This window comes from Notolepis coatsorum (assembly GCF_963971535.1).
Source record: "Notolepis coatsorum genome assembly, chromosome: 14".
Lineage (NCBI taxonomy): Eukaryota > Metazoa > Chordata > Actinopteri > Aulopiformes > Paralepididae > Notolepis > Notolepis coatsorum.
The window spans coordinates 21,754,001-21,778,002 of NC_140178.1; the positions used below are offsets into that span (position 1 = coordinate 21,754,001).

The window sequence follows — 24,002 nt, forward strand, 5'->3', positions numbered from 1 at the left end:
CAGCAGGTACTTCCCGTTTACCTGGTGCCAGCCTTTAAGCAGGTACTTCCCGTTTACCTGGTGCCAGCCTTTAAGCAGGTACTTCCTGTTTACCTGGTGCCAGCCTTTAAGCAGGTACTTCCTGTTTACCTGGTGCCAGCCTCTCAGCGGGTACTTTCCGTTTACCTGGTGCCAGCCTCTCAGCGGGTACTTTCTCCTCTTCAGCAGGTAGCCCTCACAGATTCCTGGGATATTCTGGTCCTGAGAAGTGCCGGGTATCAACCCCATGTCCATGTCCATCACCTCCCAGTTACGAGACTGAGAGAGATCCATGAAAGAATGACAGAAAAGAAGAGCGAGAGAGCGAAAGAGAGGAGATGGGGAAAGTGTAGAGAAGGAGTGAGATAGAAAGACAGAAAATGAGAGAAAGATAAGGGAGGAGAAAGAGAGGAGAGGATTAATACCATTACAGCTAGTCTAGCTCCATCAAAAGCGAACACATTGATATCAATTTTCTTGTCCAACTCTGGGGATCCATTTGTGGGAATTACATTCCCTCATTCATTGCCCTGTGCCAAAGCTTAGCCTAGCCTACTCCTCATCATCATCACCGCCAATAGGCCTCTTCATCAATCATCCCTCTCATCGATCAACACTACTCTAGTCCCACCCGGACTAGACCCCCAACAGTTCGCCTACAGAGCCAACAGGTCCACGGAGGATGCCATCGCCACAACTCTCCACTCTACCCTACCCTACCCTGTCCCATCTGGAGAGAGCGGGGGGGCTACGCACGGCTGCTCTTCGTGGACTTTAGCTCTGCATTCAATACCATCCTGCCTGACAGACTAGTGCCCAAACTCATGGACCTTGGACTAAACCATCCCCTCTGCCGGTGGTCCAAGGACTTCCTCTCTGACCGCCCCCAGAGGGTCAGGATAGGCCCCCACACCTCCACAGCCATCAGCATCAGCACCGGATCCCCCCCAGGGCTGCGTGCTGAGTCCCCTTTTTTATTCTATTTACACCACCGTGGTGGGCTGCATCTCAAAAGGCGACGAGACCGCGAGCAGCTGTCAGCCCTGTGCAAAAATAACAACCTGCAGCTGAATAAGCTAAAGACCCAGGAGATGATCGTGGACTACAGGAGGAAGAAGACCGACATACAGCCCCTGTACATCGACGGGAGATGCGTGGAGAGAGTGTCATCAAGTTCCTGGGTGTCCACCTGGAGGATGACCTGACCTGGAGAATCAACACCATGGCGATTGTGAAAAAGGCACAGCAGAGACTCTACTTCCTGAGAATACTGAGAAATTACCACCTCAGACAAGACCTGCTTGTGTCTTTTTACCGCTGCTCCGTGGAAAGCATCCTCACCTACTGCATCAACGTGTGGTTCCTCAGCTGCACAGCCGCAGAGAGGAAGGCGCTCCAGAGGGTCGTCAACTCGGCCCGGAAAATTATCGGCTGCCCTTTCCCCTCACTGGAAGGACTATACAACTCCCGCTGCCTTAAAAAAGCAGTAAAAATACTGAAAGACCCACAACACCCGGGCAACAAACACCTCGTACGGCTGCGCTCGGGCAGGCGTTTCAGCGTCATGCCCACCCGGACTAACGGACTGAAGTTTAGTTTTTATCCTAGGGCCATATGTGCACTAAACTCAGCAAAAATTTAAAACAACAGTCTCCCTTGCACACCCCCCTCCCCACCCCCCACGCACACACAACATTAAGGGATAGTGCAATTATCTTTTACACCCCCCTGTTTATGTTAATGTTGTTATTACTCCTGTTTTTATATTTAATACTGTGTTTAGGACTGTGTTTTTATATTTTTACTAGCACCTAGGGCTGCATTTTAAATTTCGTTGTAACAACCAACAATGACAATAAAGATCTATTCTATTCTATTCTAAGAGAATAGTAATAAAAGCGTGTGCATACCTTTCTGTTCATTTGTCCCAAACAGCCCACACATCGATGGATCCCTCCTTCTCCCTGCATCGTAACGTAATTCCCAGGGTCTTGGACAGACCTACTGTATGTCCTTTGATAATCCATGACCCGTCGCCAGCCGGTTGATTCTTCTAAATGATTTTGGCCTGCAAGGGTCCGACTGGTTCGTCAAAAAGCTCTACAAAATATGTCTTTTTATTTAATTTTTTTTAATTATTTGACCAGTTTTCCAGTCAGCATTAGGCTAGTTCACGTGCGCAAAACCCAAAACATTGTACTCCCGAGTAGGCGTCACTGCATTTGATGTTTCGCAAGAAATCTTTTATATTATTTATTTATTTGTATCGGTTTTAGAGCAGTATTGAGCCAAAATTTTCTATGATATGCCTACTTAAACAAACCATTTATGAATAATTTAAGTGGAAATAGAGGAATGACTTAACGCCAACGGGACCCCCCTCCCCGTCCTGAAAAAAAAATCTCGCTCTAAAAATAATTATACAGAGAGAAGCTTCAGCAAGTACAAAACGCTGCTGACCGACAAAAGATAATCCCTCACTGAGGAATATACAAAGGCCTAACCATCATGTATCACAATGGTGATGTCAGCCAGAGATGGGGAGAAGCATGAATCTTTAAAGGACATCTCTTTGAAATAAATTACATTCGTTTTTTTCTGATTTATTTTGAACAAATTATTATTTTGTATTATACACCTAACATAATTTTTTTATCTACCTTTTCTCCCCATTTTTCTATTTTTCTCCCTTCCCCAATTTCGTATTGTCCAATTCTACCCTCCCCCGTCTCGAGCGTTGTTAGGCCATGCCTCCCATAAGCCGGCTGCAATGTGGACAAAGCCTTGCATCACGTGTCCCCTCCGGTACACGAGGAGGCAGCCGTCGCATCTTTTCACCTGCACAGCGCGATCTCTCAGCGGCGAGGGTCTGCGTGGGAGGGACACGCCGCCCCCGTCGCTTCCTGATTCAATCTGTTTAAACCAATGTGGGTTTGGCTACACTAATATTGTAATATTATACATAAGACGTCACCAACACTTTCATACCAACCGTGCTCTTATTGGATTATTTATGTTGATGAAACTGAGTTATATTCATTCAAGAAAGTTGATTTAATAAAATAAATACTCATTTAATCAGATTAATCACTTTTATTAAAATTGAGGATTTAGTTTAAAAATAAAAAATAAAATTTGTATAGACATTCAAAGCTTTGTTCGAATACTTCAATCGAAGCTTCGAATGTTATGACATTCGGTACAGCCCTAATTATGACAGTGCCAGATCCCATCAAATAGATGCCGCTCAGCTAATATTACAGACCTCCTCAGCTCATATTACAGACCGCCTGAACCCATATTACAGACAGCTCATATTAGACCTCAGCTCATATTACAGACCTCCTCAGCTCATATTACAGACCTCCTCAGCTCATAACAGACCTCCAGAACTCATTACAGAGCTCCTCAGCTCATATTAGACCTCAGCTCATATTAGACCTCAGTTCATATTACAGACCTCGGCTCATAATATATTTTAATAATCGATATCGAATATCGAATTTTTTTCTTTTCTTTTTTTTGTGACCTGCAACAGGGCAGTTTTAAAACAGAGACAGTGGACAGACTTGTCTTTCTTGCCTGCAACTTAAAGTAATGGCTTTGCTTGTCCAAATGACAATACTGACCAAATTGAGATTTATTTTTCTCTTGTCCATTTATTTTGTTTGCTTTCTAATTTAAAATACAGTTTGAAACAGTCTGTACACAGTAGGCTATGTGTGCTAGCAGAACTAGACTCCAGTCACGAGTCACGGTGCACATGTGCGGTGGTTTGTCCACCAAAAAAGCGCCAAAAAATCGAAAATAAACTAGCAGAGCCAGAACAGTTCAACTCCCCTGGAGCCACAGCCAGCAGAGAAGCCGGTTTACTTTAGCTTTTAAACCAGCTGCAGCCTGAGAACTGGAGTGTGAGGGGATGTAACACTAAAGATGGCGGCAATGACAAAGAATTGCTGCAAAATAAACATACATCGGTTAAAAAAAATAAAAATAAAAATATACTTATAACAATTCGATAATTATCGATATCGAGAAATATGATAACATCATCATATCGTTATCGCGATATGATTTTTTTCCATATCGGCCAGCCCTACCTCAGCCGATATTACAGACCGCCTTAGCTCATATTAGACCTCAGCTCATATTATAGACCTCAGCTCATATTACAGACCTCAGCTCATAATACAGACCTCCTCAGCTCATAATACAGACCTCAGCTCATAATACAGACCTCCTCAGCTCATATTACAGACCTCAGCTCATATTAGACATCAGCTAATATTACAGACCTCCTCAGCTCATATTACAGACCTCCTCAGCTCATATTAGACCTCAGCTCATATTAAGGCTGTCAACGAATATTCGAATTAATAATGGAATTGTTAAAAAATAACACATTCGGTAAAAAATTATATTCGAAGTGTGATTTAAAATAAATAAAATAAAAATCATATTACAGACTGCCTCAGCTCATATTACAGACCTCAGCTCATAATACAGACCTCAGCTCATATTACAGACCTCAGCTCATATTACAGACCTCAGCTCATATTACAGACCTCAGCTCATAATACAGACCTCCTCAGCTCATAATACAGACCTCAGCTAATATTACAGACCTCCTCAGCTCATAATACAGACCTCCTCAGCTCATACAGACCTCAGCTAATATTACAGACCTCCTCAGCTCATATTAGACCTCCTCAGCTCATATTAGACCTCAGCTAATAATACAGACCTCAGCTCATATTACAGATGTCAGCTCATATTAGACCTCAGCTCATACTACAGACCTCCTCAGCTCATATTACAGACCTCCTCAGCTCATATTAGACCTCAGCTAATAGACCTCAGCTCATATTAGACGTCAGCTCATATTAGACCTCGGCTCATATTACAGACCTCAGCTCATATTACAGACCTCCTCAGCTCATATTAGACCTCGGCTCATATTACAGACCTCGGCTCATATTACAGACCTCAGCTCATATTACAGACCTCCTCAGCTCATATTAGACACCAGCTCATATTACAGACCGCCTCAGCTCATATTAGACATCAGCTCATATTACAGACCTCAGCTCATATTACAGACCTCCTGAACTCATTACAGACCTGGTTGCACATTAGCCTAGCTTAGCACAAGAACTAAAGAGGCCCAGTTGCACACTAGCCTAGCTTAGCACAATAACTGAGAGGTCTGGTTGCACATTAGCCTAGCTTAGCACAAGAACTGAGAGGTCCAGTTGCACGCTAGCCTAGCTTAGCACAAAAACTGAGGGGCGCGGTTGCTCGCTAGCCTAGCACAGCACAAGATCTGAGCGCATCAAGAACATGTCCACCGTTTCATCCGATTAAGACAATGGCTCTCTCCCTCAAGTGTGCTTTCGCTGGTCAGATAACACTCTCCTCTCAGCCTGGCTATCGATTTAACATTTATTCACTGGTATCGTTAATACATTTGTATAGATTGTGACGATCTGTCCACATGCATAATTGATTGATCCAGCTCCATAACAACTGTCACCATGTACCCGTTCCTCCCCTCCATGCTGCCATGATGCCTGAATTTCCCCAAGGGGATCAATAAAGGAATATCTTCTTATATTGTGGATGTTCTGGCTCTCATCTTAGCCCCAGGCAATAAGTACATTTCCCAAGATATTAAGAGTGTTCCTTTCAGTAAAGTATACCAGTACAATTGTGATATTTAATTTCAGTGCAGTATACCATTAAAGCTGTAATATTTCAGTGCAGTATATTATTACATTTGTGGAATTTCAGTGCAGTATACTATCAAAGTTGTATTTCAGTGCAGTATACTATCAAAGTTGTAGTACTTCAGTGCAGTATACTATTACAGTTGAAGTATTTCAGTGTAGTATAATATTAAAGTTGTAGTAGTTGGGCTTGTTACTTTACCTGTTTAGACAGTCTTGATGACCCGCTGCTGCTGTTCCGTGAGTGGCTAGGTTTAAAGGCGCTGATAGGAGATTTATCCTGGCTGTTAGAGATCATCGATAGGCTGCTGTTCAAAAGGGGCGGGCACACCTGAGGGTCCATTGTTGCCACTGGACAAGATAAACTATTTCAGAAGTCAAAGTGCCTTCGGCTATGGCTCATGGCAAGATCTGTGGAAAGAAACAAAACAATGGCTTAGTTAACATCTTCCACTGCTGAAGATTGTGGATAAAAATTAAGATAGTTGACCTGATCAATCCCTTTGTCTCCCGATGTAAATCAGAATTCCCGTGTCGCCTGATCAATAGGTCTCCAACCTAAAACCCCCACCTTCCCTAAGATACACACAACAGTTAAATCGCCCCTACACCTAGTAAGTAAAGTTTATTTATATAGCACTTTTCACAGAGACAACTCACAAAGTGCTTTACATACAGCAGAAATTTAATTAAATATAAAAATAAAAAGCAAGAACCATTCAAGAGATAAGAGACAGACCAAAAACACAATGCATGACAGAAAAAAAAATATATATATATTTTATACCTGGAGGAGAAGCTCAAACATTACCCAAAGGCCTGTTTAAACAGTAATGTTTTTAGCAGATTAAAAAAAATATCAACAGACGCTACAGCTCTTAGGCCACGAGGAAGGGCATTCCAGAGTCTAGGCGCTACAGATTGAAAGGCTCCGTCACCTTTGGTGATCAACCTGGTGCGCGGAATGACCAACAGATCCTGGTCTGTGGTCCTCAGGGTCCTGCTGGGCACATATGGTTCCAGCAGGTCGGTTAAATATTCTGGTGCCAGGCCATGCAAAGCTCTAGGGCTGACCCCTATTAATCGATTAGTGGACTAATCGGTCGAAAAAAGCCGTAGTCGACTGGCCAACCTCTTAGTCGAATATAATAAAAATAAAAATACCTTTTTTTATCATTCTTTTCAAAAGAAAAGGGGCCTAGAAGCGTGGCTAACGCTAATGGCACGCATACCAGAGGCTAACTGCCTACGAAAACAGGCACAGAAAGAGGATTTCACCCATCTAATGAACACACTAGACTAGACAAATATCAAGATGTATCCATCAGTGGACCAATTGCATGCTTTTGCAGAGGACAAGAAGCCTTCAGTCGACTCGTTCAGACATTAAGCACCCCCCACAGCCCAAATGCACATGTGAGTCTGTAGTAGGCAGTAGTGTTTTGCAACCAACCACACAAAAGGGTGATTGATGGTCGTCGTCAAGCATAAGGTGCGTCGACTTGGAGTATGTGAAGCACATGCACTCGTGAATGCGACCTTGTGAAATTTCTAACTCGCACACTCAAAAGAATGTGATGGTACGACTATTGTGTAAGGAAATATCATGGTATTCTTTTGCAATTGTTAAAGATAATCAGCCTAATCCATGTTAGTCGTAAGTAATGCCATTGTTGTTTCCGGCCGGTCCACCTCGCTTGAAATTGCAATGTATTTCCAATCGACACATTTCAAAATAGTCTCGTTTAAAACAAATGAAGCATGACCATTGGCATTAATCGTAAAATTACGTATACTTTTATTTCAACCAAAAATGCTTAAACAATAATGTTAGTGATAGAAGGGAACTCATTTTGTGCAAAAATGGAAAGCTTGCCAATGTTCATGAGGCAGAATTATTACAATAGCCATTAACGTCACGGTGACCAATCGCGGCCACTCTTATTGTCTGGGACCAAATACGGCCACGCCCCACTCCCAGCAAAAAGTGGGTATCTCTAGAATGGGTTTGGGGCGTCGCTGTATCCGGAAGTAGCTCTCAAGGTGACGATTAGACAACACTTTTTTGTTGTCAGTAGATGGCAGTATTGGTTTAAAATTAAAGGCTGAAAATGTTGAGAACTACAACACTGCATTTCCCAAGAGCGTTAGCACAGGTCGCAGGTCACTGGGATGTGTCTATATTCTCCGACGTGATCTGAACAGCGTTAAACGATACTGCGACCTCGGTATAGCGACCGAGAATGGCCAACTAATTATCTTAACAAAAGTGCGCTGGTAGCGTTACATATGTTGTCTAAAGTGGGACATATGGTACAATTTAAGATTCTAATGATAATCGGCATATAAAGGACAACATAGAGCATCGTTAATTTGTAAGAAACCTCAAATAAAAACGGCGCAGGGTGCTATTGTTATGAAAATGTGATAGAATCCTATAAAAATGTGGACGCATTTGGCCTACGTTCCGTTAGCCGATAATACATTTTCCCCAATGATAAATCCCTATACGGATGGACCACGCAGGAAACTAAAGTGACGTCAGACTACACCTCCCTATAGCAAACAGACACGCACACACAGAGAGAGAGAGAGGGAGAGAGAGAAAGACATATAGCAGATGTAATGACTTTAGAATATTTCAGGTAGTGAAGTGAAATATTTATCATCATCAACTATCCAGTTTCCTTTTATATAGTGTAACGTTTGGCTATTTAAAAATCACTGAATGTACAGAGAGAGAGGGAGGGAGAGAGTAAGAGAGGTGTAGAGAGAGAGAGAGAGAGAAAGTGAGGGGCTGCTCCACTGCGAGCTGCTCCAGTAACCGTTTTGGGGTCAGCTTATAAGGCTAGTTTAGGTTTTTACCGTTGACTTGGGCAGACGGGGATGGTGGGGTAGGGCTGGGGGCGATATGGCCTAAAAATGTAATCTTTGATTTTTTTTTTATCCTATTTTAAATCGATTTTTTTCTCTTGAAAACGAGAAACGCCAAGGAAATCATTCAAACAACCTTTGTTTTTATTTGACACAATTTCAAACCAAGATGAATTTCCCTATTGCGATTGGAAGTGCAAACCTAACTTTCACCAATCTTCACTTAAAAAAAATTATAATAAATATATATATATAAAAGGTTACTCTTGATCAAACAAAGATGAATGTCCCTATTGGGATTAATAGTGCAATAACTTGCTTTTTCACCCAACTTCACTTAAAACAAATAAAAGGTGCCTCTTGATCATCAAACAAGAACAAATTTCCCTATTGGGATTAATAAAGTGCAAATCTAACTTTCACCAAACATATTTTTTTTTTTAAATAAAGGTGACTCTTGGGGGGAAAACATTCAAAATCGTCCTAAATCATTAATTCGAATTAATCGATAAAAACCAACACACCTGTCTCTGTGTGTTAAAGGCATGTGCTCTTGATTCTTCAAAAGCAGTGTAGCCAGTTCCCAAACATCCATACTGTAGGTGAGAGAGAGATATAAAGAGAGTGAGAGACAGATGGAGATAGAAAGAGAGAGATAAAGAGAAAGAGAGCGAGAGCGACTCATAATGTAATGAAATGGGCCTAAGATAGGCAGATACTATAGATTGTAATATGAACCTCATTTCATATACAATATTGTTCTTCAAGGGAAAGTGTTTTTTAAATATGCGCACACAGCCTTCTCTCATATCTACGCCATTCCCAATCACATCGATCTCTACGTCATTATCCAGAAATCTCTGATCATCATATCTATAATTCCTAGGGGTGTAACGATGCATCGATTCTAATGTGACGATTCAACTGCATCGATTTGAAAATGTTAGAATCGATTATAATCGAAATTAATCTAAAATATATATTATTTCATGTTTTTTTTGTGTATATTGTTTTTATTGACCTATAGTCCATTCATGCTGAGTGAATCAGTTCCCCCAGCCACATTTCTGTATACAAAATTTTTGGGGGATTTAAGTAACAATACAATATACACCATCATTTAACAATATTTGATTTTACAGTGACTGAAAAGGTACAGACTGAAGCATAATGCTTATATATGCCCGTCCTATATTCTTAACAAAAATTAAGACTCCAAAACAGAGACTTCTGAAGAGATTTCATGATGCATTGAATCGTTGCCTGAATAATCGTAATCGAAATTAATCGTTTTGAGGTTGCATCGTTACACCCCTAATAATTCCTGTTACATGATATGTCAATGCTTTAGTCTACTGTATAAACACTGTATTAGCTCACCATCCTTTAGAGATCTAGGCTATAGGGGCCATTGCTGTAACCTGGGTCTCTCCATGTTGCAACATGTCATCAGTAAACTATCCTTAAATCAGAGACAGACTGTTGTCCGCCTCCGTGAAAATATCTGGTCAAATTACAGAGTTATAGAAGCTAGACCGGGTTTATTTTCCATAAGTCAAACTCTTCAACAACCGTCACATTATGTGCGTACAGGAGAAATGTACGGCCAAATGAAATGTATATAGCCTCACTTAAGGCGAAAAGGTCCCAGCAGACAATGAAACCCTTGTTGCCACCTCCGCCATCTAGATGAGGCTAGGTGAGATGATCAGAAGAACCACATGGACTCTCGTGTTACGACTGCCACAGTGTCACTTCTAGCATCAACATTATGAAGAAGTGGAAATAATTTCCGCACCCATTCCTATGTGACTCTGACTCCTGCAGCTGGTTAGTATTTAGGCAGCGTTATGAACATGTTTCAATGGGCAGATGACTCATCCACTCTGGTGGTAAAAAAAGATAAAACGCTCAGTCAAGTAATAACAGTAATAATAATGTGTCTGTAATTGGTCATTAGTGCAGGGCTTTCCCTAAACAATGGTACATTGTTTACATATCGCGATATTTTGACATTTCCTCTAGAGCACTTAAAAATGCTTGATTTAACTATGATGATTATAATAGTCCCGGCTGCAACATATTATGTCTGCATTAAACCATGAAGATGCTTTCAAAAATAATTAAATGAAACGTTTCTGAAAGAGTAGTCTACTGACACACTAATACAAAGAATGTATTAACATCTAAGACAATTTATATAAAAACTCTTGGGTGTCTAAGACTTTTGCACAGTACTGCTTTTTCTATCCACTTTAGCCATACATACACACACATATATATATATATATATATATATATATATATTAGGGATGTCCGATATTATCGGCCGACCGATATTATCGGCCGATATCGGCAGTAAAATGTGATATCGGAAAATATCGGTATCGGTTTGAAAAAAAGAAAAAAACAATAACAATATTTGTTATATATATATATATATATATCCAGTGAAATGATTAGTTACCTGAAATTATTCCGTTTTTTGGGGTGGGAACCCTGCATATATCGGTATCGGTTGATATCGGTATCGGAAATTAAGAGTTGGACAATATCGGAATATCGGTATCGGTAAAAAAGCCAATATCGAGCATCCCTAATATATATATATTTATATTAGTGCTGTCAGGCGATTAAAAAAATTTATCTAATTAATTACAGGATTTGTAATTAATTAATCTAATTAATCGCATTTTAATCGCATAACCATTTTATGCCTGATATTCTATAATCATATTTCAAATTGCATGTGTCCGGATGGCAGAATTCAGTACTGTATCTACAAAACCTTCTGTTTAATCATCTTCCATCTATTAATTTGCTTAGATTTTTCAGGTCTGGTCAATTTGAGCATGGTGTTATTCACAGTCAAAGATATAAAAAAAAATTATTGATATTCTCATTTGGTTCATTATAATTTACTCAAGCCTAGTAACAGACACAGTATTTCTGACACTGGGAATACATTCCCTGAGATCCATAGATGTCCCTAGATGTCCCTAGAATCAGATACCAAGAACATGCAAATGTTCACACAGCGAGTGGAAACCACTTCCTCATACTGCGGCAGAGTGAAACCCACCTCTGCATGCACTCTGGAGGGAGAGAGAGAGATAGAGAGGGAGAGACAGAGAGAGAGGGAGAGACGGAGAGAGACCACTGTGCAAACACTCCGTGGGCAGGTCCCCCCCCCCCCATTCTGGAGCACTGGGGGGGGGGGGGCACCTGCCACGCGGCACACCCCCCCCGAACGGGAGAGGGAGAGAGTGAAAGAAAGGAAGAGAGGGGGCCATATCAATAACGGCCTGTCTTTTTTTTCTCTCTCTCTCTCTCTCTCTAACTCTCTAACTCTCTAACTCTCTAACTCTCTGTCTACCAGTCACAGACTGTGTGGACTGACTGTCACTCAAAGTGCTTATGGGCGGGGCCATAACAGCCTGAAATCCTGAGGCTGAAAAATTATGGTTGAGTACTTGATTAGAAATATAAAACAATGAATTTTTTTGAAAAAAAACCTTACAGATGTCTTCAATAGACTCACAGGAATTGTGTAAAGTTGCCCAAATAGTGCTAGGAATAGCAATGCATGTCCCCTTTAAATGTTTTGTTTTTTTGTAATTAATTTTTAGTTAATTTTCATAACGCGATAATTTGCTGTGTAATTAATTAATCTAATTAACACGATAAACTGACAGCCCTAATATATATATATATATATATATATGCAGTACACTACTGTGAGAAAATACAGTTTTATTATCAGCAGTTATAACATCCTACTGGTAAACATAACACTGTAAGTGTAAAGGTGTGTGTGCATCAAATATATATATTTACTTTTTAATTGCATGAAACATGAAGTATTGTCTTATGCCGCTTTTCCACTTACATGTCTCAGACTTGCTCTATTCCATAGTTAGTAGAGTGTTTCCTTAAGTCCACAGAGATGTCACTCCTTGATCAGTCTAGTTCAGATGTAGGGCTTCACCAAAAAGGAAATAAAAATCACCCCACTTAAAACTCGCCTCTTTACATTGTCCCTTAAAAGTTTCATTAATCTCAATTGTCCTCTTACACCCTGCTCATTCTCTCCCCCTCTCTCTGCCAGGCTGCTACCAATGAGCAGGTTAACTGGTATCTGGGTGGGGCTGAGAGCGGGTTACAGGTTTAACACACCCCACTCTGTCGCTCTCCGACACCGACACACCGTACATTCACACAGTACATCCTAAATGAATACCTGGAGACACACTAATCCACACATATGCCTGCAAGCAGGTAAATAAGCACACACACAGCGGGGTATTGTTTGAAAATTTTCCAATATAGATACCTACCTAGCATTCCATACAGAAACCATAAGTTATTTTATCAGTATATGTGTACCCAGAGAGCTTGTCAATGTCATGTTGGATACAATAACTGGATGCGGACTGTGTTATGGATATCGCTGGCCTGTGTACTTCCCTGATATGGACTCTCACTCTATACTTCCCTGGTATGGACTAGGGGTGGGAATCGCCAGAGACCTCACGATACGATAGTATCGCGGTACTAAATATATCGCGATACGCTGAGTATTGTGATATTAATATTGCGATATATATTTTTTTCAAATTTTATTTATTACCTTTTTCAACTACAAAGTAAAACTTTGTCAACATGTTTTATCTAATAAAATAAAGTTCAGTCTGTTCATCTCACTTCAATCATTTTTATTGCAGAACATGGTATTTTCTCAAGCAGACAAGATGTAAACACTGTAGGCCTAATCTGTGTTGCATGTACCTGACAAACTGAACTGTTTGTATTACAGTCATATTCCAACTTAACTGAATGCATGTGTGTGTGGACTACTGTACTATTACAGGTATTGAAATGAACAATGAAACTTCCTTATACAAAATTTATTTTTTAATAATTAAATATAGATACTTGGCTTCCCTGTATCGATACAGTATCGCCACACAGATACTACTACGTATCGATTTCCCCCGTCACCCCTAGTATGGACTCTATACTTCTCTGGTATGGACTCTATACTTCCCTGGTATGGACTGTGTACTTGGAACAAAGCGGGGCTTTGTGTTGTGTGTTCATACTTGAAAAAGACCGGAAGGGAGCGGAGCTAAGTTAACAATATACTCGTTATCACCATACATAACGCTTATATTGAAACACGTCGACATTAGGGCCGTTCTTTCAACCAAGAAACCTAAATTCCTTGGCGACCAGTGTTGTATACTTCCCTGGTATGGGCTGCTTTTTCTGGAATCTTGACCAGGACTCCCTGGAAGGAGATGTTGCATCTCAACGAGACCTAATAATTTATCATTAATAAATAAAATGAAAATAAAGTGCTGGCAGACTGATTATTTCAGGGCATGGTGAGTCTCCTTCAAAGCAGAGGCCATTTCTGTGTACGGAGTTGATACCGGAGAGACCGTATTGCATATAGGCCTAGAACATCTGCAACTTCTGCTGTACAAACTGTAATGTGTGGCGAAGAGCTTGAAAAAGGTGCAGGTGATCCAAGTTGTGATTAACCAACCACCACAGCACAAGATAAGGGGGCGATGACTTTTTCTGCTCATCGTCACGTTCCCATCACGAGAGACTGAAGCTGAATATATTGTCAGTTAGAATATTCGAATAGTCGATGCCAGTCTCCAGATTCGATTTGCATGTCAATTTTTTTTTAATATAATTTACAAAAAAAAAAAATCATAAAATAAAAAAATACATTTTCTTTTAATTGAAGCAAACCATTCTTATTTAATTCCTTTTTATATTTAGAGGCAGGCAAATTTTCATAGCCTAATTGATCTAAAAGATGCACATGCTACCGTTTGTTTGTTTGTTTGTTTATTAAAACCGGTTGATAGGCCAATGCAATGCTGTTATTATAGGCTACGATGGTGAATGGTGTCATTTTGATTTATTGTCGGTCAGCTGAGCCGATCAACGTTCTGAAGGATTATATGAACTTCAGATTCCGAAGTGCAATACCCTTTGATTTTAATTATCCATTCTATTAAAAAGAATAACTGAATTTAACTGAAACTGAACATTTCGATTCGGTCTATTCAGTAGACTATTCGAAAATTATTTTAGTCAGTCATGCACATCCATAATCCCTACTAGTACTACATTTTAAACATGTAACCCGTATCTGGAACCATGGACAGTATGCCGGTGTTTGTTCTGCCTGGTATTCATTCATGCAAAACTACTTCGTTGTAAGCATATGTCCAGTAAACAACAATCACAGAGTGGATATGCTCTTCCTGAACACTGTTGACATTCCCAGCATGCTTTGCAGCCCACATGTCATCTGAAAGCCCATCACATTTACAAAAAAAGGTACAAAACATTCTGTAGGAGTCATAAGGGTGATTATGATTAGATTAGTGTTGCTCTACTGATATTGTCGGTGGCCTTATAAAGATGTGTTACGTCAAAACTTCGATGGCTGCCATAGTCATCTGCGCCAAAATAAAGATTTTAATGCTTGGCGTTTTTTTTTACGTCACTTCAAGAATGTGCCTACATCAACATAGTAATCCAACATTCGTTTAGAAAATCAGGTCATCTCAGGTAAGGAGATTTAGTGATGAGAACTTTCAGAAAATCTATCTACCACATGCAGGGCTTGACATTAACATTTTGGCTCACCAGCCACTGTGGCTAGTGGTTTTCCAAAGTTTTACACCAGCCAGAAATGAAATCACACAATCAAAATATCCAGTTAGTTTTTATAGAGTAAAGTTTGTGTGTGTGTCGTTTCTCATTTTAATTCTCTTTTGGCTTTCCCCGTTTGATTTTATTTAAATGTTATGTTCTCCCTTTAGCCTCATTCTGTTTAGTTTCCAATCATAGAACCATAGTGGGTTTTTGTCCAGTTCTTGTTTGTTCTAAATTAGTTTGTGTGCATTTGTTAGCAACTACACAGGAGGAAGCTAATGAGGATCCAAATAAACAAATGATTGGTATGACAAATTGTTTTTTTTTATCCACTTTTTCTCCCATTTTCTACATTTTCTCCCATCCCAATTTCGTATCATCCAATTCAACCCTCCCCCGTCACGAACGCTGTTTCTTGCCTCCCACAAGCCGGCTGCAATGTGGACTAAGTCATACATAGCACAAGTCCCCTCCGGTACTTGAGGTAACAGCAGTCGCATCTTTTCACCTGCGCAGCTCGATCTCTCAGTGGCGAGGAGTAACGCGTGGGAGGCTCACTTCCTGATTCTACTGCGCAGGCGCACCAACCGACCTGTAGGAGTCGCTGTCCACAACGCCCGATCCCCACCCATCAGTTTCCCACCCCCTAATACGGCCAATGTGTATTAGTACGGACGACCAGCTAAACTGAAAGCAAATGTGGAGCGCTGGGCTCGAACAGGCAAGCCCAGCGTCTCCAGATTTCGTGGCGAGCGCCTTGCCCACTACGCCACGTAGCCATCCCAGTATGACAAATTGTTAATGGATGCCTTCGATGGTTTAATCATCATGGCGTTAAAACACTGAGGCCAGAGAGGCAACGACACACAACCTCTAACTTCAATTCTGTTAAACATGAAAGCTTCCATTCCACACACTCTGAATAAACGTACGACAAGACAAAAAAAAATGCATCTGCTGATAGAGCAGGCATCAACATCAACATACTCTACCCATTTAGGTAAACATTTTTACCTCTTAAGCTCTAGCCATATTTTCTGAAAATCTGCCTAAAAATACATTACCTAAGTAAATGGAAGATTGCTCCACGTCTACAAGGTGCATTTGCATGTTCTTGGTATCTAGTAGGTAGGTACATCTATGGATCTCAGGTAATGTATTCCCAGTGTCTGTTATAGGCTTGAGTAAATTGTAATGAACCAAAGGAGAATATCAAAAAAAGATTTCCTCCTAGAGGGCGGTCGGGTGGCGTAGCGGAGATTGCGCTTGCCACCAATGCACGAGGCTGCGGTCTCGACTCCCGGAGTCAGCATTGCCTCTGACTTGGGCCAGCCGTCATACTAACTCGTTTGGCTGGGTTAGGGGGAGGGAAGTCGAGGGTGGTAATCTGGCGTTGTGGACAATGACGCCTACAGGTCAGGTCTGGGCGCCTGCTCAGCGAAAGGCAGGAGGTGGTGAAGGCAGCGTAACCTCCCACGCGTTACACTTCCACCAATGAGAGTCCTCGCTGCCAGGTGAAAAGAGAGCCAGGCCTAACAAAATTAATAGTTGGTTTCAGGTTGGTTGTCAGTTTGGCCATGGGTAGGTAGGGAATTTATTTTATTTAATTTTTTTATTTTATTCTTTCCCACGGCGACTATGGATAGGGAATTTCTTTATTTAATTAAAATGTTCACAACAACATGGATGCATGTACTCTGCCAGCATGTTTAATATCCATAATACTAAATGTTTGACTAAGATTTCTATGAAACTTTATTCTTAAAAAAAAAAAAAAAAAAAAAATTATAATTTTTTTTTAAACTCATAAAATATATTGGGTCGCACCTAAATCGGCAGGGTCGGTCGGCAACCTGAAACCAACTATTCATTTTGTTAGGCCCCACTGGCTGTCTCTGCATGTGTCGGAGGAAGCATGCGGTTGACTTCAGGGTTCCCTTGTACTGACCAGTAGGAGCATGTGCACAACGACCAGGTAGGGGAGAGGGGAATTGGCATAACGACTAAATTGGGATGGGAGAGAGAAAAAAATCGAAGAAAGGGGATAAAAAATTTAAATAAAAAATAAATTAAAGATTTCCTCATCTTTGACTGTGAATAACACCATGCTAACATTGACCAGACGTGAAAAATGCACCTTCTTGAGATCAAGTGTACAAAAGCTCTAAGAAAACTAATAAAGGGCAGATGATTTACAGGGTTTTTTGTAGATACAGTACTGAATTTTGCCATCTAGACAAATGCTATTTTAAATATGAATATAGAATATCAGGCCTATAAATTACCTTATTATGGATAATGGCCAAGTCACATTATTATATTATTATAATAACGTAGCACATATTGCTGAGGTTATTAACAGTAGTAGTACCTACTTACTGGTCACGGGAGGCTTCAATAACGCTTGGATAGTAATTTGCAAGCTAAACGGGCATACTGCATAACATACCTGTGTAACGTTAAGTAACTTGTGTTTTGCTGGGGAAGTTCAGCATCACTGCATACACTTGGTTTAATCCAAACGTCCATTCGGAAACGTTGTATTATGAAATAAGACGGGTGAGTGTGAGTCACTCAACAATTTTTTGCATGATTGATTAATTTCCTGATAATGTATGACGGTGACCCCTCCTCATCTAGACTAGACTGTGTTGTTGTGTCTGTGTTCACGTGTGAATCGAATTATTGTAAACACAACATAGTAAAAAAAAAATTATCCACTTTTTTTCTCCTATTTTTCTATTTTTCTCCCATCCCAATTACCCGCTGTGCCAATTCTCCCCTTCCCCGTCTTGAACGTTGCTCGCATATGCCCCCCACTGGCCGGTTGTAGGGAGGATAGAAGCCTTGCATCACGTGTCCCCTCCGATACACGAGGAGGCAGCCTGTCACATCTTTTCACCTGCCAGCACGTACTCTCATTGGCGAGGTGTAACGTGTGGGAGGCTCACACTACCCCCGCCATTTCCTGTCTCTGCTGTGCAGGCGTCCCCAACCGACCTGTAGGAGTCGCTGTCCACAACTTCCAGATTACCACCCATCGACTTCCACCCGCTAACACTGCCAATTGAGTTAGTATGACGACTGGCCCAAGCCGGAGGCAACGCAGACAGCCGGAGTCGAACCCGGTGTCTCTTGCGTTGGTGACAAGCGCAATGTCCGCTGCGCCATCCAGCCGCCCCAACACATAGTACATTCTGATATAAATCACATTCTGATATATATTTTTAGTGTAAAATAAATACATAAAAAAAAAGGGGGGGGGGGGGGGGTTCGAACCCATTAATTAAGATTTGAATGCCAACGTACCGAATGAAGGTCCGAACGTTCGGGCTCAGCCTTACCCGACAGGGCAGCAAAAACCGTGAATGAAATCTACTGTAAGTTTGCAACGTGTTTTTTTGCTAGATATTCACAGAAGGTAAAGAAACTAACTATACTCTCTATTTTATGGCAATAACGTTCAGGTTTGTTCGACCCGAGAGATATGATCCCGAAAATAACGTTAAAAAAGAAAACAAAAAATCACGCTGGAAGTCAGATGATTGACAGGGGCTGGTGTGAGCTGGGAAGTGTGGTTTTATGAAATTCGAAAGCCCATCAAAAGCCCTGGGACTCTTCTTTCAAAAGACTACACACATGTATGCCAGCTTCTTTCATTTCCGTCTAATTAATCAGGTTTCCGCCGGGATTAAGGGTTAATGAAAACAAATCTGAGTCATTCCAAAGGATTAACATTAGATAATTCATATTTATGGTACCAAATCATAAGCATGCTGGTAAGAATGACCCTCTATTCCAAGACGACTTCTATAGCCATCTCGCATTCCATTCCCATTCTGGCAAGAGCATTCCTCAACGCAATTTACCATAGTTAGTTAGAGGCTCATGTCATGATTGGTACACGACAGCTGTACAGTAATAACCGGGGTTGATGAGACACACAATCACAATGTGAGGCATGCGGCCCGACCGGTACACGGCCGGTACATGGACGACAACAGAAACCAATACGACCCACATGTTTATCACGCACAGCTATAAGCTTTGCCTCGAGACAATCTCATGTGAAAAAAATGTTGCGCTGGTTTGAAGATTTGGTCTGCAACCGTTGCAAAGCGTAGACACAATGCTACTCTACTTGCATCACGCGCTTCAAGAATCTTTCAAAAAGAAACAATCTGGTCTGACAAGTTACTGTGTGACCACTGGAAAGTCATGGGCTTCAAGACACTGACGCCATGCATACGGGTACCTAAGGAACCTGTTCTAGGGACTGGCTTGGCTGGTCCTTATGGTCCCAGAGTTTGCTCGGAACAGGGTAAATCTGCTATTTGCTATGATGCACCAACAGTCCTTGAAGCTGTCCCCTGTTGCAGAGTTAAGAAAATGTATCTCCAACCTTCGTCAATTGAGTTGTACATGTTTTAATCGATTGTTATCCTCGTCTAATCGTTATGATTTTATATGCATATTTTTTTTTTGCTTAACTTTGTATGTACACTCGACGTGACTGTAAATGAGGGAAACCTCAGTTGCCTTTCGAGTTCAAAAGAGTGTGCGACTGTTACAGTCACAAAACGCACTTCTTTCACATCACAGGAAAGGCCTTGAAGCACCAACAACAACGACTCACGTGTTTTAGTTTGCAAGTTTTTTTTTCTTCTGATAATGCTCATGTCATACTGTTGACTGGAGATCAGGTCATACTGGAGACCGTCCCTAGATCAGGTCATACTGGAGTAGCGCTGTCCCGAAGCCTGTTTTTTGGGCTTCGAACTTCGTCAGGGTTTTTCCGAACGGACGTTCGAACCTTAGTTTTTAATTACAAAAAATATATATAGGCCTATATAAAAAGAAAAATTTACTTTTTTTTATTATAAAATATCCTCAAACTAAATCCTCAATTTGAATAAAGTGATTAATCTGATTAAATGAGTCTTATTTTTTTTTTATTAAATCAACTTTCTTTAATGAATATAACTCCGTTTCGTCAACAAATAATCCAATAAGGACACGGTTGGTACGAAAGTGATGGTGACGTCTTGAGGGAGCGCAGAGTGCCAAGCGGAGGCAGATAGGCTACATCATTTATGATAAATGTTTTATTTACATTTTTATTTATATGTCATAATAGTATAATATTAGTGTAGCCTAATCTTTATATGCAACTGTGACAAAAAAAACCATTGGTTTAAACAGAATGAATAGACAAAAAAAAAATATATATATATATATATATATATATATATATATATAAAAAAATAAAAAAAATATAAAAAATTTAAAATTCAAATGTTGATTTAGAATTCGAACGCCAATGTAACGAACGAAGGTCCGAACGTGCCAACATTTGGACTCAGCCCTATACTGGAGACAGGCCCCAGATCAGGTCATACTGACGACTGTAGGGCTGCAACAATGAGTCGTCGTGACGACGACCATGAAACGTCAACGATTTGCATATTCATGACTGATGCACCGCATCTTTACTTATGTGCCGTCTTTGCATTGGAAATGGCAGATGTTCAAACTAGTCATACTGTAGACCGTGTCTAGATCAGGTCGTACTGTAGACAGTCTCTAGATCAGGTCGTAGTGTAGACAGTCTCTAGATCAGGTTGTACTGTAGACCGTGTCTAGATCAGGTCGTACTGTAGACAGTCTCTAGATCAGGTCATAGTGTAGACCGTCTCTAGATCAGGTCATACTGTAGACCGTCTGGATCAGGTCATACTGTAGACCAGGGGTCATCAACCTGTCGATCGCGATCTTTGGGACATTTCAAGCACTTTGCGCTCGTCTGCCGGCTGCATTTTTCGCAGATCATCCAAGAATACACTAGGGGCGGGATCCACAAAGAAGGGGGGGGAATTGCCACAACGACAAAATTGGGACGGGGAGAAAAATCGGAGAAAGATATACAAATCTTTTTTTTAATATGAAATCCTACTATATCATTATGAGTTTCATTCTTTCCCTTTTATCACTTTGAGAGATTGAACGCTGTTATCTATTGGCTTAAATGTGGGCACAATTAAATTATATCAATTGAAAAGTAAAAAAATAAAAATTCTCAGCGAATTTGAGTGGGTAGATCAAGCCTTTCTCATAGGTGATCTTGAGTTGGAAAAAGTTGGTGACCACTGCTAGACAGTCTCTAGATCAGGTCACACTAGAGACCATCTCTAGGTCAGGTCACACTAGAGACCATCTCTAAATCAGGTCACACTAGAGACCATCTCTAGGTCAGGTCACACTAGAGACCATCTCTAGGTCAGGTCACACTAGAGACCATCTCTAGGTCAGGTCACACTAGAGACCATCTCTAGGTCAGGTCACACTAGAGACCATCTCTAGATCAGGTCACACTAGAGACTGACGGACTGAAACTGCTGGTTTGAAAATGGCCTTCAAACAGAAGGTTTGACTGACAATAAAAGGTCAACAGGGTTGATTGCAATCTCAATCCCTCACTACATCATTGTTTCTGGTCTACAGATGGTTACACAACAAGCATATTAGCATTTTTCAGGGCGTGCCGAGAGGTACCGCACCTCTAGATTAGAGAATCCTGTAAACAAAACCTCCTGTGAACAGAAGAAACATAAGTAACTTGGGGTGGGAATTACGAGAGGACCCATGATACGATGTTATCACAATGTTAGAGTCACAATATTGTGATATAGTGCCTTTTTTCAGCTGCAAATGTCCCAACGAAAAACATTGTTAACATCTGCAACAAAAATTCACATTGATTTGCTTCGGATTGAAGTGATGTCAAACTTAATATTTCAGATGCTCTCCTTCCTATTTAGTCAACATTATAATTTACTGCATTTTGAGCAAGGCTATAGACCATTCAGGACCTTAATTCAGGGCTTTAGACTGAGAGTACAATGGTCGCATATGCAACCTTTTTGGGAAGTGCATGTCATTATTTGACTTGGTGGCACTACTGTGAGTGGGGGAGAAATTGCCTGATCATCACGCCACGTAACGTACAACAAACATTGTGGCACGACAGACTTCTTATAATGTATTCTACCATGAATGCAAGCTCTTCACTCCCTTACAATAACAGTAACCAGTAACCAATACACACTGAAGCTTTGACATTTACATTTAGTCATTTAGCTGACGCTTTTATCCAAAGCAACTTACAAGTTGTGTACGACACGTCATCAGGAAGGGTACAACTCTATCAGCTGAGTAACAATGTTCATCAAAGTGTTGAGTGTTACAGCGTAGGTTAGTTTATTAGGACAAGTGCATGACAGTAAGGTTAGATCTTTTTATTTTAATTTCAGATAATGGTTGAAGAAGTGCGTCTTTAGTCGACGACGAAAGATTGGACGGGTTTCGGCTGTCCTAACTGGGGTGGGTAGTTCATTCCACCATTGTGGGACAAGGACTGAGAATAGGAGACTTCTCTTTGATGACCCTCCCGGAGCTTCGATAGGAGTAGGTCTGAGGCGGCGTAGGGGTCTTTACGGTGTGTGTAGTTAGAGACCATTGACCGGAGGTAGGCCAGAGCGGTTCCCTTTGCTGCACGGTATGCCAGGTCGAGGGCCTTGAAGCGGATTCGTGCAGCAATGGGGAGCGAGTGCAGGTCCCCAAGAAGTGGGGTGACATGGGCCAACTTCGGTAGGTTTGAGATCAGGCGGGCCGCTGCATTCTGAATGAGTTGAAGAGGCTTGGTGGCAGTAGCCGGGAGGCCAGCAAGCAGTGCGTTGCAGTAGTTTGAGATGCCAACATTAAAGGCATACCGGTGGAATTATCCTAAATTAGACTCATAGTACAAACATAATCCCTCTCAATCATCACTTACTTCTAGCATGTACATTACAATAATGCCATATATAATACGAATATATATATTCTCACCGCAGATATCTATCCTCACCGTCTGTATTTACCTGCACAGTCCTTTTACACATCTGTACTATCCATATCTGTACATACCCTACTCTTACTAGTTACGCTGCTGGCCAGTTGAGTATGACTACTACCATACTGTCTTTAACCCTGTACCATCTGTACATATTATATTACAACTCTGTACGTACATCTGATTAGCACTACACTCTTGACTCATTTGCATATTCTGTACCCAGTTTAATCACCTGTATTGTTGCACAAACCTATTTTCATTGTACTGTACTTGTGCTGTATGACAATTAGGGGTGTAACGGTAGACAAAAACCACGGTTCGGTACGTACCTCGGTTTTGAAGTCAAGGTCCGTACCGTCGGTTGTGTGATAGTAAAGGGTTAACCTTCTGTCGCGTGGCAGTGAATGGGTTAAACTGTGCTCTGGACGTTTCTGGGAGTCAACGTTTGGGCAGTGTTGCATTGTTGCAGTCCCCTCCTTACTTCCCATTCCGCCAGGTGGAACGCACCCGATTGGATAAGCGCACCGCTAGTTGGGCAGTTGAATTTCCCACCCTCAAAAAATTCCAGCTCGTTACCCCTCTCTTTCTCTACCTAAAATATGTTTCCGATAACGTCGGTAGCGATAGGTTTGATATATTGCTCAATCTTGAGTGTGATATTCGATCTGCATTGTGTAGTTTGATCAGAACTTCAGTTTGGTGGTACAGCGTTTCTTATGTCAACACTACATTGTTTTGGTGGTGCTCGAGTGAATTGTAGTGGCTGAAACTACTCTGTATGCTGTACTGTATAACTGGTTCTTTCC

At 41.1% G+C, this 24,002-nt stretch overlaps 1 protein-coding gene across 9 annotated transcripts in view; it reads right to left on the reverse strand.

Annotated features, from left to right (window-relative positions):
- The window catches only part of LOC311240000 (oxysterol-binding protein-related protein 7-like), a 90,242-nt gene that overhangs the window by 57,647 nt on the left and 8,593 nt on the right, over positions 1–24,002 (reverse strand). For 5 of the 9 annotated variants that reach the window (XM_084328492.1, XM_084328488.1, XM_084328490.1 and 2 more), the window contains exons 2-4: positions 9,143–9,214; positions 5,947–6,155; positions 166–297 (exon numbers count right to left, since the gene is read on the reverse strand). In XM_084328492.1, coding sequence (XP_084184618.1) covers positions 166–297; positions 5,947–6,087 — 273 coding nt within the window. In that variant the 5' untranslated portion in view covers positions 6,088–6,155; positions 9,143–9,214. Of the gene's footprint in view, positions 1–165; positions 298–1,928; positions 2,063–5,946; positions 6,156–9,142; positions 9,215–12,507; positions 12,690–24,002 lie in introns of those variants that run through there. The other 4 variants (XM_084328485.1, XM_084328487.1, XM_084328486.1 and 1 more) reach the window with 4 other exon arrangements.